We start from the raw sequence: 15,289 nt of genomic DNA, 5'->3' as shown, positions 1-15,289 counted from the left end.
TTTTCTGGAGGCCAATGCTGAAGGGATTGTGGCAGGATGTTTACAAGACACTGTAATCTTTTTTTTTTTTTTTTTTTTTTTTTTTTTGCCACAGCTCCTAAACTAAAGGCAACATAAACAAGCAAAGCCTGTTTTTGTTCAAGTCTGAAGTGGTCGTCACCCCAGGCACCATGGCATAAAGGTTGTCAAGGGTCTGGATGTAGAGGTGAAGGGCTGCAACCCAGCAGCATGTGCCTGTGCTGGGAGACCTTTGGACCTCAGCCTGTGGTTTTCCCTGTCTCCTCCTTTCCCACAGGCAGGTTTGCAAGATGGAGTTTCCCCTTTGTTTTCTTCCAGAAAAGCTGCCATTGCCTCTCTGCTAGAGGCACTCACAACACCAGGTGTGGGCTCTGCCACTTCTATAGTGACACATAAAGGGTGTCATTGCTAATGTGTCAGGCTGCAGACAGACTTGACATGCACTGCATGAAACAGTCCATTCAGGTGTTGCAGGAAATGGCTAATAGCAAATATTTGAATGGTTTTGTCCAAGGTGACACGAATGAGATTCTTCCATTCCTGAGGATCTGAATAAACAGAGTAGGTTTTGGGCTGAGTATAGGTTAGACCAAGCCCCATTTACAACACAGCTCATTACTGCTTTGGAGCTGCAGCAGCAATACCATGATTACTAATGAGTTTCTCTAAATTACTCCATCTGCTCCTTCCTTCTTTCCTATCATAAGCGTACTCTACTCAGGAAGGGTAGAAAGATGTTCAGCAGTCCGTTGCATCTTCTGTGCCTTAGTCTTTTTGTCTGTGTGCATTTCCAGGGCCCAAAGGGAGAAAATGTTGGTTCAATCACTCAGCCTCTTCCCAGCAGCTACTTGATTTTCAGAGCAGCCTCTGAATCGGATGGTAAGTTTTGGTCTTCATTTGCTTTCTCCAGATTGCATACTCTGTGCTAGTTAAGAAAAAAGATTGATTCAAAAAAAAATTTGTATGTAAGGAAAAAAAGGCGGCTCACCCAGCTTGAGATGCTGTTCATTAGCAATGGTCAGAATAGGTCACACAGACTACAGGCACATTTTATATTCTTCACTGGACAGCCATGTGTGTGGAAGAAGGACCTAGGCTTGTAGCTGGGGAAAAAACACAAAGTCAGTATATACTAAAGGGTGAAAGGAGTTGATCCCAAAATTGGGATGAGAAGGGGGCCTAACTGTTTCCTCAGTCCAAGCAGAGACTTTAGTGGGTTATCTGCCTGCGTCTTACACTAGGTAGGGATCTGTTGGAGGAAAATGACATAGCAATATTGAAGAACTGTTGATGGATGTCTCTCGACCACCAGAATTCTGCTGTAAACTGGCTGTACCATGGTTTACAGTGTAGCAGGCCCAGATGCTGGTGACTCCACATGTAAAATACCATTCTGGGAATTCGCAAAATTATGGAAGGTAAATTAAGGTCAATATATAACAGGCATGCCAGCTTGCTATGTGAAAATCTCCATAAATTACTTTAGCGGACCTAAAATATCAGTGATTTATAAGTAGATAAGAAGATTAGAAACATGGTTTATTTCCATTTGACCTTCAGACTACTGTAAATTTTTTTTTGCCATAGCAAATTAACCCAGGCTGTTAATTTTATGGATATTTTTCACCTACCCCACCAAGGGTGCAAATGTAGCCCATGTGCTCCTTTGGGTCTCATCTAGAGTAACTTTAAGGACACAAGGATTTTTTATGAAGTACAGTGTGCTTTGAAAGCAGTGTCCTTCTGGTCCAGTGAGTTTCACATATTCCTAAAGGCTGGAAATGGGACAATGCCAAATGGACCTTTGACGTGGCACTTACTCAAAGAGGAAACCTTTCACTGCAGGCTTGGTGTACTGTTCTTCCTACTACCGTGCAAAGAGAGCTGTTCATAGTGAGGGATACCATCTCGACACTGAGAGCTGCTTGCAGGTGCCATTGTAGTGAGGTGGTATGAAAATAAGTGGAACTTGTATACACCCATAAAAGCACATCTAATTCTTTGAACATTATGCTTGTGTAGCATATGGAACAGCATGTCTTATTTGTGTAAAGGAATACAGGATTCCAACCTGGCTCTAAATATCACCTGTCTAGAAAGCAATAGATAGATGAAATAGTCTCTTGGGGGGAAAAAAAATGGTGTTGGGGTAGAGCTGCTAAATTACAGGCATTTCAAACCCTGGTTATACAGAGAGCCTGCAGAATAGATACACAGAACAGTCCCACAGAGTTCTTTGGCAACCAAAAAGCTTCAGCAACTGTCTGTCAATATGGATTTTCTAAACTATTATTTCCTTAGAGATCCATGTAACTTGTCTTTCCATTAGCTTAATTAGAAAATGAGCAAAGGGACCAATGTGGTCACTATATGTCCAAGACAAATTGCTGTCTCATACAGTACTTTTTTTTCCTGGCATTTCAGCTATCTTCTAAATGAAAAATTTAATTCTGGTGGAAATTTAGTGATTAAAGCTTAAAGCCAGTCTGGCAAAGAGACTTGTGGCTGAACTTCTACTCTTTCTTATTACAACAACTGCCATAGGCCAGTTATGTGGAGCTGAACAGCTTAGATTTGTTCTAACTAACCTTACCCATAAAGGCTCCCAAGCTAGCAATAGCTCCCAAGAGATCATCAGAGGTAAGACTTTTCTAGCTGTGATCTCTCTGCCTGGGTCATATACCACATGCTGAAAAAGCACAAAAGGGACCATATCTGGCACGTGGAATTTTCAATATTTAAATGTCTGTGGGAAGCTTTCTGCCCAGTGAATTATTACATGTCTCTGGTATCATAAGAACTTAAAATAGTGAGTTACTGGAATGTATTTTTAAAGCCAAGATATTGGCGAAGATTCCTGGGAAGCATGCAGAGGTCAGGCAGATCAAAGCAGAGTTACTTTAGGATTTAGTATGATTTTCCTTTACTTCGCTGCTTCTGTGCAGTAGGGTCTTAAGGTTATATGGAAAGCTAATATGATCAAGGGACAGAGGAAGAACTGAGATACCTCTCAGTCAAATATCATAAACATGTATGTAGAAAATGCTCCTGAACAGCACCAGCAATGCTGTAGAGCCACTTGCTCAAGTTCAGAGAGCCCACATTATGCCTGGTAGATCCTGAGGGTTGGAGGAGGTGACCGTGACAGCCGACACGAAGTGAAGCTTTGGGATCTGTCTGTCCATTTAGCAGTGGACTTCACAAAAAAATTATATATAGTACTGTGCCAGAAATACTAGCGTGAAAAATGGTGTAATTTTCAGCTGAATGAGAGTATTTGACTTCACAGCGGAGGTCAGTGAGCTGTGAGAAGTGGCTGTACCTTGTGCAGGAAGGGAAGGATGTGAATCTGCAGATGAGAGGGCAGAACAGCTCATACACTCAGGCTAGCCTCCCTCCCAAACACAAGAGCTGTCCTGGCATGATGACTGTGCTTTGCTGCTTTTGTTTGTTAGCTATCCTTGATCAGGGCAGTTTGGGAGTATCCGCTCCATTGAGCAGCGTAGATGTGCTGACAAATGGCCAAACACAGGGGTGTCACACTCGGAGATGAGTGGCTTGGAAACGGCGTTAAAGTCAGTCGGTGGTGTAAAACATATGCAGACAAAGGCACAAGGAACAGAAACTGTTACATTTAAAGTAATCTGTATAAACTGCAGCAAATTAAGGCTTGTACTTTGCAGTTAATACAGATTTATTTTAAGCCCAGAAGACACTACTGAAACGGTTGTAGACCATTATATAGCTTTACCTATTGTAAAGAGGCATCTGCAAGAGGGTGTACCTGAGTTTGTTTCATTTCTTTAATGCACTGGGCAAACACAGAGGATGCCGTTATGGTCAAGCAAGACAGGAGACTAAGGTGAAATGAGATAAGCTAGCTGACACAAATGGGGCAGGTGGAATCTGTTCCCTTGCATAATGTTAGCGTGTATTTGTAGTATGTTCGTGTCTCCTGTGTAGATGCAATATTGTGTGAATCTCAGCATCTCTGAGGAGGTGTCCTGACCATGCTGTTATTAATGCAGTCTACCATGTTAGTAGTGGAAAATGAACCACAAGAGCATTTGGCAAATTTAACAGTAATTCATGGAGGCCTCTGACTTGCTGGGGGATATTGAGTTGAAGCATATGGTAGATGTACAGATCTGCTATCCAGGCAACTATATTGTGATCAGCAGCTACATGGCCTACTTTTTATCTCAGCATTTCAGAATCCCTATTTTCCCCTCTGCCGTACCATCTGTGACAGACTGTTGGTAGGATTTAAGGTCCTGACTTCTGGACAGCCTGCAGAACCACTGCCAAGCTACACTAGATTTCACATTCACAGACCGCAGCAGCAGTCTGCTTTGTGATATGTTTTAAAGACATCTGGAAGGTCATGTCAGCCTACAGGGCTCAACCTGTACAAACACAGTGTCTGTCTTTCTTACCATTTCAGAAAAGAAAATTGCTTTTTCCAAACCATTGACTGTGTGTGCATTTCAGATTTATGCTGATGAGTGGCTTAGAATTAGTATTTTAAACCTGTCCCAAGCTTCCTGCCCAGACCATTCTGGGGCTGCCCCTGAGATCTCCAAACCAGTGCTCCAGGCCTCCTAAACATTTTGAGTCACCTGCTTAAATCTCGTAGTGCAGATCTCCACCTTGCTGTGGGCACTACCACCAAAGCGGTTACCAGAGGAATTCGAAGTGGCAGATAGCCAAGGGTTAAAGGCTCAACAGTGGAATTGTAAACCACACTTATATTTTGTCCCTTAGGTCTGTCTTCTCCTTCAGGCATGCTTCAGGTAGTCTCCATTGCCTGATGTGGATGGAGTTGTGTGGTCTGGCTTACAGTGTGTTGTTTCTTTGCTAGGCATCTGGCCCTTGCCCCAGAACTGATGCTCTGATCTGGGGAGGAAATAAGATTATTGAAATAAGGGTCACACACAGAAGCAATGAACCAGGAGGAAGACTGCAATTTGAGACCAAGTTCACAATGAAATATATCACTGGATCCTGGAAGTACTGGAAAAAAATAGAAGTTACCTTAGCTTTATTTCTGCCCTTCATATTATTTAGCCCTTTCACAGCAGTTTAAAATCCAGGCATTCGCAACCAGACTTCTTTTAGCTCTGTGCATAAATTGCACTTGCAGCTAACTGAGAGATCGCATCCTTGCATCTTGGCAGCCAAAGTGTAAGAAATCATGCACTCAGGCACCCAAGTGGTACAGCAAAATAAGCAGTCAGCTGAATACGATGACCTCAATGTTCACTGACAGAATGAAATCAGCCTCTTCCTCATCATTCATGATTCGTGTGCACTTGAGCAAGAATTCATGCTTTCCAGGTGACAGTCTACTTCAGGTTGATTTTTAAAAGCATCTATCTTGTAAGAGTAAGGCACAAGTCCAAAAGCTAGATGACTTTAATAATTCAAGAAAATAATACTCCCGTAGTGATGCCTCTCTGGAGGAATGTATGGTTACTAGGTGTGAGGCTTTTGAAGTCTTAATTGGCAAGAGATTAATCCCAGATGTTCTATAGCTACAGGAATGCAATGGAAAAAAAAAAGTATAGGCCTGGACTGAGATTTCGATGTGCAAGGATGTGATTCCATCTTAAGCAGATTTTTGTTATTGGTGAGCGCTGAGAGAACATTGGCCAGCTCCTCTGTGATCAGCTGTTGCAAAATGCGGCAGATAGACTTGGCACGTCAAATTATGGGTTGTTCTAGGTGAGTGATGGTCACTGAAAAGAATTTCAAAGCTGAATAGCTCAGTGTTTTTGATACTGCCTGGATTTTTTTGTTTCTGTGGGCTATTGTTGTAATTTTAGATGTCTTTGAAGACTAGGGCAGACTCAAGTTATTCCCTGAACTGAGCCTAGGTTAGCAGCATAAGCAACCTTTGGCGGTTTTGTGGGTTTGGGTTTTTTTTTTTTTCCAATGGGGAGAAGAAATGGGTTTTGTCACTTGGTTTTAGTAATTCATTTTGTCTGTGAAAAAAAGAGTTGGTGCGAGCACATGCCTGCTCCTGTTCAGCCTTGCAGCCTCCAGGTTTCCGTATGGTGCCAGCAGTGAGCTGTGGACCTGGGAATCGTCCTGCAAGGAGCCGTAATGATTCCCATTTGCACAGCTGTACTGCAGGAGTCATCTCGAAGGACCACAAGGTGCTCTTCCAGCCTGCTGAGCCAAAAGTTCTGGAGAAAGCATACAGAAGGTTTCAAAACATATGTGGGATACACATTCAGCTTTTTTTTTTTGCAAAGTCAAGGCAGCACGTGTCCTTTATTAGCTTTTTTTTCTGAAACCTTTCAAGAAGGAAGGAACTTCGGAACCCAGCTGGGTTTAACTGATTTTTCAAAGCGTTTCCTCTTTCAAATTGCCACTGATGACTGTCGTCATTTTACTGTAAACACATATAACAGAGAAAAAGAGTTACAGACCTACTCAGGGGAGACACCTCTGTTTCGGGTTTTTGTTTTTTGTTGGTTTTTTTTTGGTCAGTGATTATAGCTGAGTGATGTGCAGATGTGTTCCTCTGACATCCCACTTTCCCGGGACATCTGTCACATGTCAAATGCTGTGATCATCATTTGCTGAAGTGATGTAGGGGATGGATATTGAAACCAATGATCGGTGCTAGCACTAGCACTAGCACTTTGGTAGGACATCCACTTTTGGCACTTTAGGAACAACCTTGTCAAAGAGTCTCACTCTTTCCCCATCTTTCCTGGAGGGGGCCAAAGGTAGGCTGCGCTACCAGCCTACCTGACCAGTTCAGGTGCTGAAAGATGGGTGATGTGAAATGTCCTCCTTGTGCTAGCTGAACTTGACTTTGCACAGCAGAGTTGGGGATCTTTTCTGGGTGGGGTGTCACTTCCCTCTGTTATTTTCCTCACTGAGAACTCTGTTAGCTTGGATGAAAGATTTCTGTTGCTGAGTTCTGCCAACCCTTCTTTGTGGCTTGTGAGAGATAGGGGAGCGTTATGTGTACATAGATGGACGATTTTACTCTCTCCCTCTTTCATCTTTCCATTTCTGCAGCCCAGGTAAGAGCCAGAGCTTACTCTGCAGGCTGTCTCTTGGAAGTCAGGGACAAAATACTAAATACAATGAAGAAAGAAAGGGTCAAGCTTAGATATAACATTTGAAATCAATACTTAGTTCACAGCTCCCAAGTGGAAGGAACTAATGCAGGTGTTTTTGAGACAACATGATCTCTGCAGAACTTGTCCAAAAGTAATCATTGTGGTGGAGAGAGTGATATATGATTTGATAGAAAAAGAGCTTAAAAGCCTATGGGAACGTTCTGCCATAGGCTGACAATGTGCTCTTGGGTTTTCCTTCAGAATTTAAACATATGCTTGTTTTAAGCCACAATTTGTGGAAAATTATGACTGATAATTGATTGCGGTGTTTTATATTGCAGCTTTAAAAACCTCAAACCTTCTAAAAGAATACCATTGTAACTCCTTAACAGCTCTTCTTTGCTTCCTTTATATGCATCATATTGGGCTGCTATTCCTTTCTGAAGGAACCCATGTTTTGCATCCTTCTCTGATCTAATTATCTTGCATACAAAAAAGCATGACTTGAGTCAACCACTCAAAATTAGAAAATGTGAGAATTAAGATAAGCATGAAGCCTTCATGCAGACTACTGTGACTGTAGATGACAGCCTTTAATTACGTGACCACATAGTTTTTACCCCTTCTGCAGTTCCTGAGGGAGTGAGTAGACTTGTCAGGTAAGCAATTAAGTAATCCAAATGCTAGCATTTTTGTATAATTTTCACAATAAGAAGAATATTACTCAATAGCAAGATCACTCAAATGTAGAAACATTTCATGTAGGCCTTCAGCAAGGAAACAGGTTTATCTTGTGTGCAATCCCTGAAATTGAGAGGGTATAATTTTACAGTGTTATGCTGCAATTAACATGCTGTTGACTAGCAGAGAGTGTGACCTTTTCATTTGCAGAGGAAATCCCGTATTTTACGTCTGGTTTTGTGGCATATATTTGTTTGGATTCACAGCACCACCTGATGGCTGAAGGCTCATTTCTTAGCTTGGGGTTGCTGTGCATCCCTTGAATTCCATTTCTGTTAGAAATGAAAACAAGAGCATACACTGATGCCATTTCTGTGTTCTGCTGGGCACAAGAAATGCTGACCGCTAACGCACAGCGAGTTCTTCTAAAGCTTTGTGTCTCTATCTTGGAATATTAAAGTGAATATGTTTTTTTATTTAGGCTCATTGGATAAGGTTTCAGAAAAGTTTCAAATTACTCATAACTTCTTCCATGGAGTTATCTAAAGAGATAAAAACCCTAGATATGTAGAAATTTCCTCTGGTAATGTGGTGAACCCCAAAGGTTTGCCCAAGCCTGTAAGCTTATGTTAGTACCAGCAAACACCTGTGGCAGTGGCAGTGGGTTTGCAGCCAGCATGGCCTGCTCTGCCTACAGCCCCATAGGAGGGTGGGCTGCAGGGGCACAGTAAGGGAGATGGCTGAGGGAGACTTTGGGGTCACCTTTGCCACCCTTGTTAGAAAGCATAAACATAGCCAGTGCATTGCTGTAACCATCATAAGATAACGTCCGTACGTGAGTGCTGCAGGGTGCTGAGGAGCTGATCTCCGTTACTGCTCCAAAGTGCTCATGCTGTTCCAAACCAAGCCACCTATCAAAGCACCTGATTTTACAAGCCAGTTGAATATAAAAATATCTTGACATACGCAGCATTTCCAAATGTCAAATCATGCAGTCCTCACTCTACAGAACTGGAAAAGAAAAGCAAAGGTAAAGAAGGAGGAAAGTCAAAGGTGGTGAGCCTAAGCAGGAGTGTGCTCCCTTGTACGGAATAGCCTGCAACAGGCTTTCATCTTGGTGGGTTTGGGGAAGAGGGGATACGTAGGAGGAAGCAGATTTGTGCTCAGCGCAGCCATTAACTCTAATGGGTTATCCATGCAAATCCTCCACATGGCGAGAAGGGAATAAATCTCTGTGTGTAAAGCCTTAATGCAAGAATATTTGTTAAATACAAAATAGTGTGAAATCAATTCCAACAGCCTTCAACCTTCCTAATCTTTTATTAACCATTATGTGTGATTTTATTATTAAATCATAAGCTGATGATGAAGGAATTTACGGGATGAAATTAGAATAAATGACTGGGCTCTGCAGTGTTTGTGGCTCAGTGTTCAAGTGCAATTCTTCAGAGTTCAGGGGTGTTTTTCTCTCTTTTACTGGTTGCAGCTTTGCATCAAACCAAGCACTGAAAGCTACTCAAATTTATAAACATTTATTTATATACATATGATCTGGATTTTTTAAAAACTCTCATTGATCTTCTTATAGAGCCAAATTTTGGTCGTATCAAAGTTGATGGGAATTCTGCCCAAGAGAACAGCAGGATTCCAGTGAGATTTATGCGTATGCTTGATGCTAAATGAATGATAGAATTGAATGTAATGGAAACATTTCCCAAATGGGACCTAGGAATGAATGTGATCCAGGGAAAACCTGTTTGTAGCACTTGCCATTGCTAGAGCAAAATCCTTTTGTTTTCTTCACTGCCTCTCAAGCGCATATCTAATTATTGCAAAATATATTCTGAGTGTAATGAAGAGCTCTGTTTTACATGCTTGAAATTAGAGGATAACTCCCTCGATACTTCAATCCTTGAATGTTCAGCCAATTTGCAGGTGTCCTGGCCTCATTAATGACTGCGCTACAGAAGCAGGCTATTTTCAGGTGCTTCCAGGAACACGGTGACCCCAGCATTGTGGTGGTTAGGCTTTAACCCTAACACACAGCTTTGTAGACTTGTATAGATCATTGCAAAAGGAACCAAGGGTCAGTTTGGGTTCCCATGGCTTTCATTTACTGCCTGCCTGTGGGACCTACACAGGCCTTAAGAAAACCCAGTGAGGCTGTGTATAGGAATCATAGAATGTCCTGAGTTGGAAGGGGCCCACAAGGATCATCAAGTCCAACTCCTCTCCCTGCACAGGACAAACCCAAATTCACACCATATCTCTGAGAACATTGTCCAAGTGCTCCTTGAATATCATCAGGCTTGGTGCCATGATGCCTGCCTGAGGAGCCTGTTCCAGTGCTCCACCACCCTCTGGGGGAAGAACCTTTTCCCAATATCCAACCTAAACCTCCCCTGCCACATCTTCTGCCATTCCTTTGGGTCCTATCGTTGGTGACCAGAGAGGAGAGATCAGTGCCTGCCCCTCCTCCTCCCCTTGTGAGGAAGCTGCAGACCACGATGAGGTCTGCCCTCAGTCTCCTCTTCTCTAGGCTGAACAAACTAAGTGACTTTAGCCGCTCCTCATGCGGTTTCTCCTCTGAACCCTTCATCAACTTCACGGCCCTCCTCTGGACACTCTCTAGTAGCTTTTTATCTGTAATGTACTGCGGCGCCCAAAACTGCCCACAGCACTCGAGGTGAGGCCTCACCAGCGCAGAGTAGAGCGGGACAATCCCCTCCCTCGACTGGCTGCAATGCAGTGCTTGATGCACCCCAGGGCATGCTGTTGGCTCATGTTCTGCTTGCTGTCAATCAAAGTCCCCACATCCCTCTCTGCAGAGCTGCTCTCCAGCCTCTCATTCCCCCAGGCTGTATGTATATCCAGGGTTGCCGTGCCCCAGGTGTAAAACATGGCACTTGCCCCTGTTCAACTTCATATGGTTGGTGATTGCCCAGCTCTCCAGTCTGTCCAGATCCCTCTGCAGGGCCTCTCCGCCCTTGAGCGTGTCAACAGCTCCTTCCAATTCTGTGTCATCAGCAAACTTAATTAGTATTATTTCAAGTCCAGCATCCATGTCATTAATAAAGAGATTAAGGAGTACTGGCCCCAAGATGGATTCCTGTGGAACCCCGCTAGTGACTGGCTGCCAGCCTGATGTAACCCCACTTACTATGACCCTTTGAGCCCGAACCATTAGCCAATTGCTCACCCACTGCACTACGTGTTTATCCAGCTGTATGACGGACATTTTGTCCAGGAGGGTACTGTGAGAGACAGTATCAAAAGCTTTACTGAAATCCAAAAAGATCACATTAACTGGCTTCCCTTGGTCAGCTAGGTGGGTAACCTTGTCATGGAAGGAAATCAAGTTTGTTAGGCAGGACTTTCCCCTTGTGAACCCATGCTGGCTGGGACCCATGACTGTGTTGTCTTTCAGGTGTTTTTCAATAACTCCCAGAATAATCTTTGCCATAATTTTACCAGGCACAGATGTGAGACTGACAGTTTGAACCACAGTTTGTCTCGTCTCTGTGATGTGATTATAGTTTCTGGTATTTGCAAAGCAGACCTTCAGGTAAAGATTTTTTGTGACAAGATAAAAACTGATACTCCACCCAGATTATCTAACGGACTGGGCAGGGAGAAGGAATGGAGAAAAGGGGAAAAATACAGAGAAAGAGGAAAAATAAAGAGCCTGACAAGTAACTCCCTCTAGTCTTAATCATTCTGGCAAGTATTGATCATCCTGGCTCTTGTTCAAAGTGATTGTTATTTGCAGCACTACGCCCTGCACGGGACCCCCAAGCCGGCTTGTAGTTCAGTGATCCCATAGCAAGCAGAGGCCTCTCCTGTGCAGCGCAGTACCTGGGTATCTCCCTGCCATTGGGTAGTGTGTATGGTGGGGATGCCAAATGCTGAATGTTTTCAGGCTGTATTACTTGATGCTAGGTGGTTTGAAAACACGGTACCTGTACACATTCCCTGCATCTCGGACAACATCAGAAAGGGGCAAAAGGGGATGTGAACAGATCCCCTTTTGTTGTGGGAGATCAGAGGAAGAGGTGCTGTTAGGGAAGGGTGGGTTGGTGTGAACTTCCCACTGTGTTACCCATGCAGATTTATCACTCATGCAGCCACTGAAACACATAATTTCTGGTAAAATAACCTAGGGATTGTATATATGAAAAATAGATTATTGTACACAGTGACTTCTCCCAGGCGAGAAGCTTTTGAGAAGCAGTGCACGAATTGTCTTATTTACTCTCCTGTGCTTAAATAATTCCTTTTGTTTCCACAGGCCGATGCTGGCTGGATGCTTTAGAACTTGCCCTGCGTTGCTCCAGCCTCTTCCGGCTCAGTGCCTCCAAGCAGGGCAAGGATGGAGAAACAAACTGCTCGAGTGATTCCGCACATGCGGGGCTCAACCACCTCTTGCACACAAGTGCTATCTCAGACCAGGAGTTCTTCCAGTAAGATGGGGTTGTCACTTCTTAATGCACAGAGAGGTGTTGCATGGCTTACACTTGGTCATTCATTTAACCTTAGTGTAATCTAGCCAGAGTCCACTAAGGAAACCTGTTTAAAAACCAGCCTGTATGTTCTTCTGCCGCATCTGTCACTAATATGTGGGTTTGGTGCATATGAGGTTTGTTGTCACCTAACGCTTGAGCACACAGACTGGGGGGAACCTCAGCTGTGTTAGTGTGTACATAAACAATTTTCTTCTGTCCCCTGCTTGGGCCAAAATGTTGTCTGGAGATGCTAGCATGAAAAATGGCTTGCCTGAGTAAAGATTGCAGAATCTAGCTACTAGAGTAGACCTGTAGTTAGACACACACAATCGCTAACAATGTCTGTCTGTTAGCTAGCACATATGGCTCTGAGAGTCTGATCTATTTTTTAATAATGTGTTCTCTTTTCTAATAATACCGTGTCATAGTCGACAGAGTGCACACACTGCATCCTTAGTTTTATAATTACTTTCTCTGTCTACAGGGGTTTTGAGTGGTTTCCAATTTCTTCCTTGATGCATCTGAAAAAAGTCCCCACAGCCTTCTTTCTATTCATAGTCCTAGTATTACTGCAGCATGTATTACTACATCAAAGCTCTGTAAACATTAAAAAAAGCCAGGCCTTATCTGTTTTTTACAGCTAAATAGGCAACTTCAAAAATCCCTCTGGTATAGATGCTTGGCCCTTGGAGTGGGAACTGGGAGATGTAGTATCTAATTCTAGTCCTGCTGATACAAATTTGATGCTTAGGACTCACAGCAATGCACCATTCGTTACACAGTTTTTAGGGTAGCAATTCTTGCTATCTGCAAAGATGATGCCTCGCACAGCGGGCCCTTGCCTTTAAGTGGTTTTCTCAGGCTCTGTTATAACAGCAGGGATCTGAGTCCTCTTCAGAGTGTCGAGGTATCTCTGTTCCCAAGGCACCAAAGGGATGGCAACATTTTGGTCTGCACTTTGGTCAGAAAGGCTCTGGTATTCCCAGCATGTATTCTTCAGTCCTGCTGTTTGGGTTTTTACCTAGAGTTTGAAGAAGAGCTTTACTGAAGAGCAATGGGAGAAGAGAAGGAAACCTGATGTGTCAGCAGGGCGTGTGCCCTAGTACTTGTGCATATACATCTTTTGCTCTTGGGCTTCTTCTGTGATACTTGACTTTCTGATTTCTTTCTATCTAAGAGAGAGTCTCTTAGGACTGTTCTCACTGTGATAATGAATGCAGGAATGCAGTGGATTTGTTTTTCAGCTGATGGATATATGTACAGAAGTCCAATATTAAAATGGAGCCTGTGGCACTGAGAACTTTCAGGCAGACCCATGGCTACTCTGAGGAACTGCAGAAGATAGAGTTAAAGCTGTATTAAAATATTTCTTCAAAATATGATGTGTAAATGATGCTTAAATGATGCCTCTGTTTCACCTCTTAGTTGTTAAACGTTAAAAGCCCTTTGAACGATGGGGCTCAGCGGTACCACACATGGCAGAGTTTTCAGCAGGACAGAGTACCCACGATTGGAACCAGATTTCTCTGACGGGCTCAGATTTTAGCTGAGTCTGGTTCAAGCTGGGTGTTCAGTGTCTGGTCATCTGGACAATACACTCTCCTTTCTGAGTCCTACCACTGGTTTTAATGTGTACCCAGACCTTCCCCAGTGCCTGAAGCCCGTTGGAATTTGATGGTTGCAGGAGAGGGGGACGACTTGCTGTCATCCCTGGAGAAATAAAGAACATTTAAATGAGGGAGAATGCAAAACCAAAACTGTGCAAGTGCTGAGCAAAGGGTTTTGGTTTGCCACTGACAGTGGCTTCCTCATAGGGATTCAATCATTCTAATTAAATGCCTTCCCTACAGGGAATCTTACCAATTAAATTGGCACGCTGTTGTTAGGGGGACAGTTAATTACATTTAACTCTATCTTCAAATTAGCCAAACTACTCTGTCAAAAAAAGAAAAAGAAAAGGGAGATGATGGATATTATAGGGAGAACAAAAGCCAAGGGAGTAGACAAAGGCGAATCTTCGTTGAGCCAAAGTTGCATTTGTCTGCTGGCTGCTTTGCTCCTTTCCTGCTGGGAAAGAAGTCAAGATTACACAGTGATTTTAAAATCCATGTCTTTAGTAGTGTATAAAAATGAGAGAGAAATAACTGTGCAAGCAAATCAAAGGCTAAAGTACTGTGTAAATCTGTGAGTTTAGACAAGAGGCCCTTAGGGCTCCAGGCACTCTTCTTATTAATATGAAGTTTTATTTCGTGTGGCTTCCATGTCTTATCTCCAGCAACCCCAGGAATCTGGCTGATTTACTTGTTTGACAAGAGCCAAAGGGGTTTTTTGCTTTGTGTAGAAGGGCAGTATCAAACTCAAAGAAGTCCTGGTCACTGACTGAAGTTTCCAGGAATGCCCGTAGAGAATAAAGCACTGGTATAAGACAACTCCAATATGCTGAAATGGTAGATTAGCTGTGAAAAGTGCCAAGTTATTCACATTAATGGTGGAAATCCAGTCTTGACTTTTAGCATAGTCATCCCCTCTCAGCTTTTAAAGCCTGGTCCAAATCCCATTGGAAGACCCTGGGAAGTCTTTACATTGATTTTAGTTCAAGCTTGTGGTGTGGCTTTTGTTTTTAGCATGTAATACATATTCAGTGATGATTCTGTCTGGAGAAATAGAAGAGCCTGGCTCCACTTCAACATCTCAAATTTGTTCCTCAGAATGAGGAGCATCTGTTTTCCCTTTGGTTCCACAGAGCAGCTCCTTGGCTCTGGATGTGTTAAATCTTGCCTTGTTTGTGGCTGGTGGGATTTCATGTGAACTTAATTCCCTCTTGGACTAAATCTGAAATCCTTAAAAAATAGGGGCGGGGGGGGGCACAAAGAAACTAAGAAGAGTCATTTGCTCCACTGAACCTTCAAATATCTGCCAAATGTGAGGCAGGTGACACTGAAAAACACTTGCTCTTCTTATAAATGTGGAATGGAAATAAGTGCTACTTCTCAGACATGTACCCTAAGC

General features: G+C 43.1%; 1 protein-coding gene across 6 annotated transcripts in view; it reads left to right on the top strand.

Annotated features, from left to right (window-relative positions):
- The window catches only part of OSBPL5 (oxysterol binding protein like 5), a 141,586-nt gene that overhangs the window by 101,561 nt on the left and 24,736 nt on the right, over positions 1–15,289 (top strand). For all 6 annotated transcript variants that reach the window (XM_075094595.1, XM_075094594.1, XM_075094598.1 and 3 more), the window contains exons 7-8: positions 813–897; positions 12,067–12,238. In XM_075094595.1, the coding sequence (XP_074950696.1) occupies positions 813–897; positions 12,067–12,238 (257 nt within the window). The remainder of the gene's footprint in view (positions 1–812; positions 898–12,066; positions 12,239–15,289) is intronic.

This window comes from Phalacrocorax aristotelis, chromosome 5, assembly GCF_949628215.1.
Source record: "Phalacrocorax aristotelis chromosome 5, bGulAri2.1, whole genome shotgun sequence".
Classification (NCBI taxonomy): Eukaryota; Metazoa; Chordata; class Aves; order Suliformes; family Phalacrocoracidae; genus Phalacrocorax; species Phalacrocorax aristotelis.
Note: the sequence above shows the minus strand (reverse complement) of the source record. Positions and strands in the feature narration are given on the sequence as shown.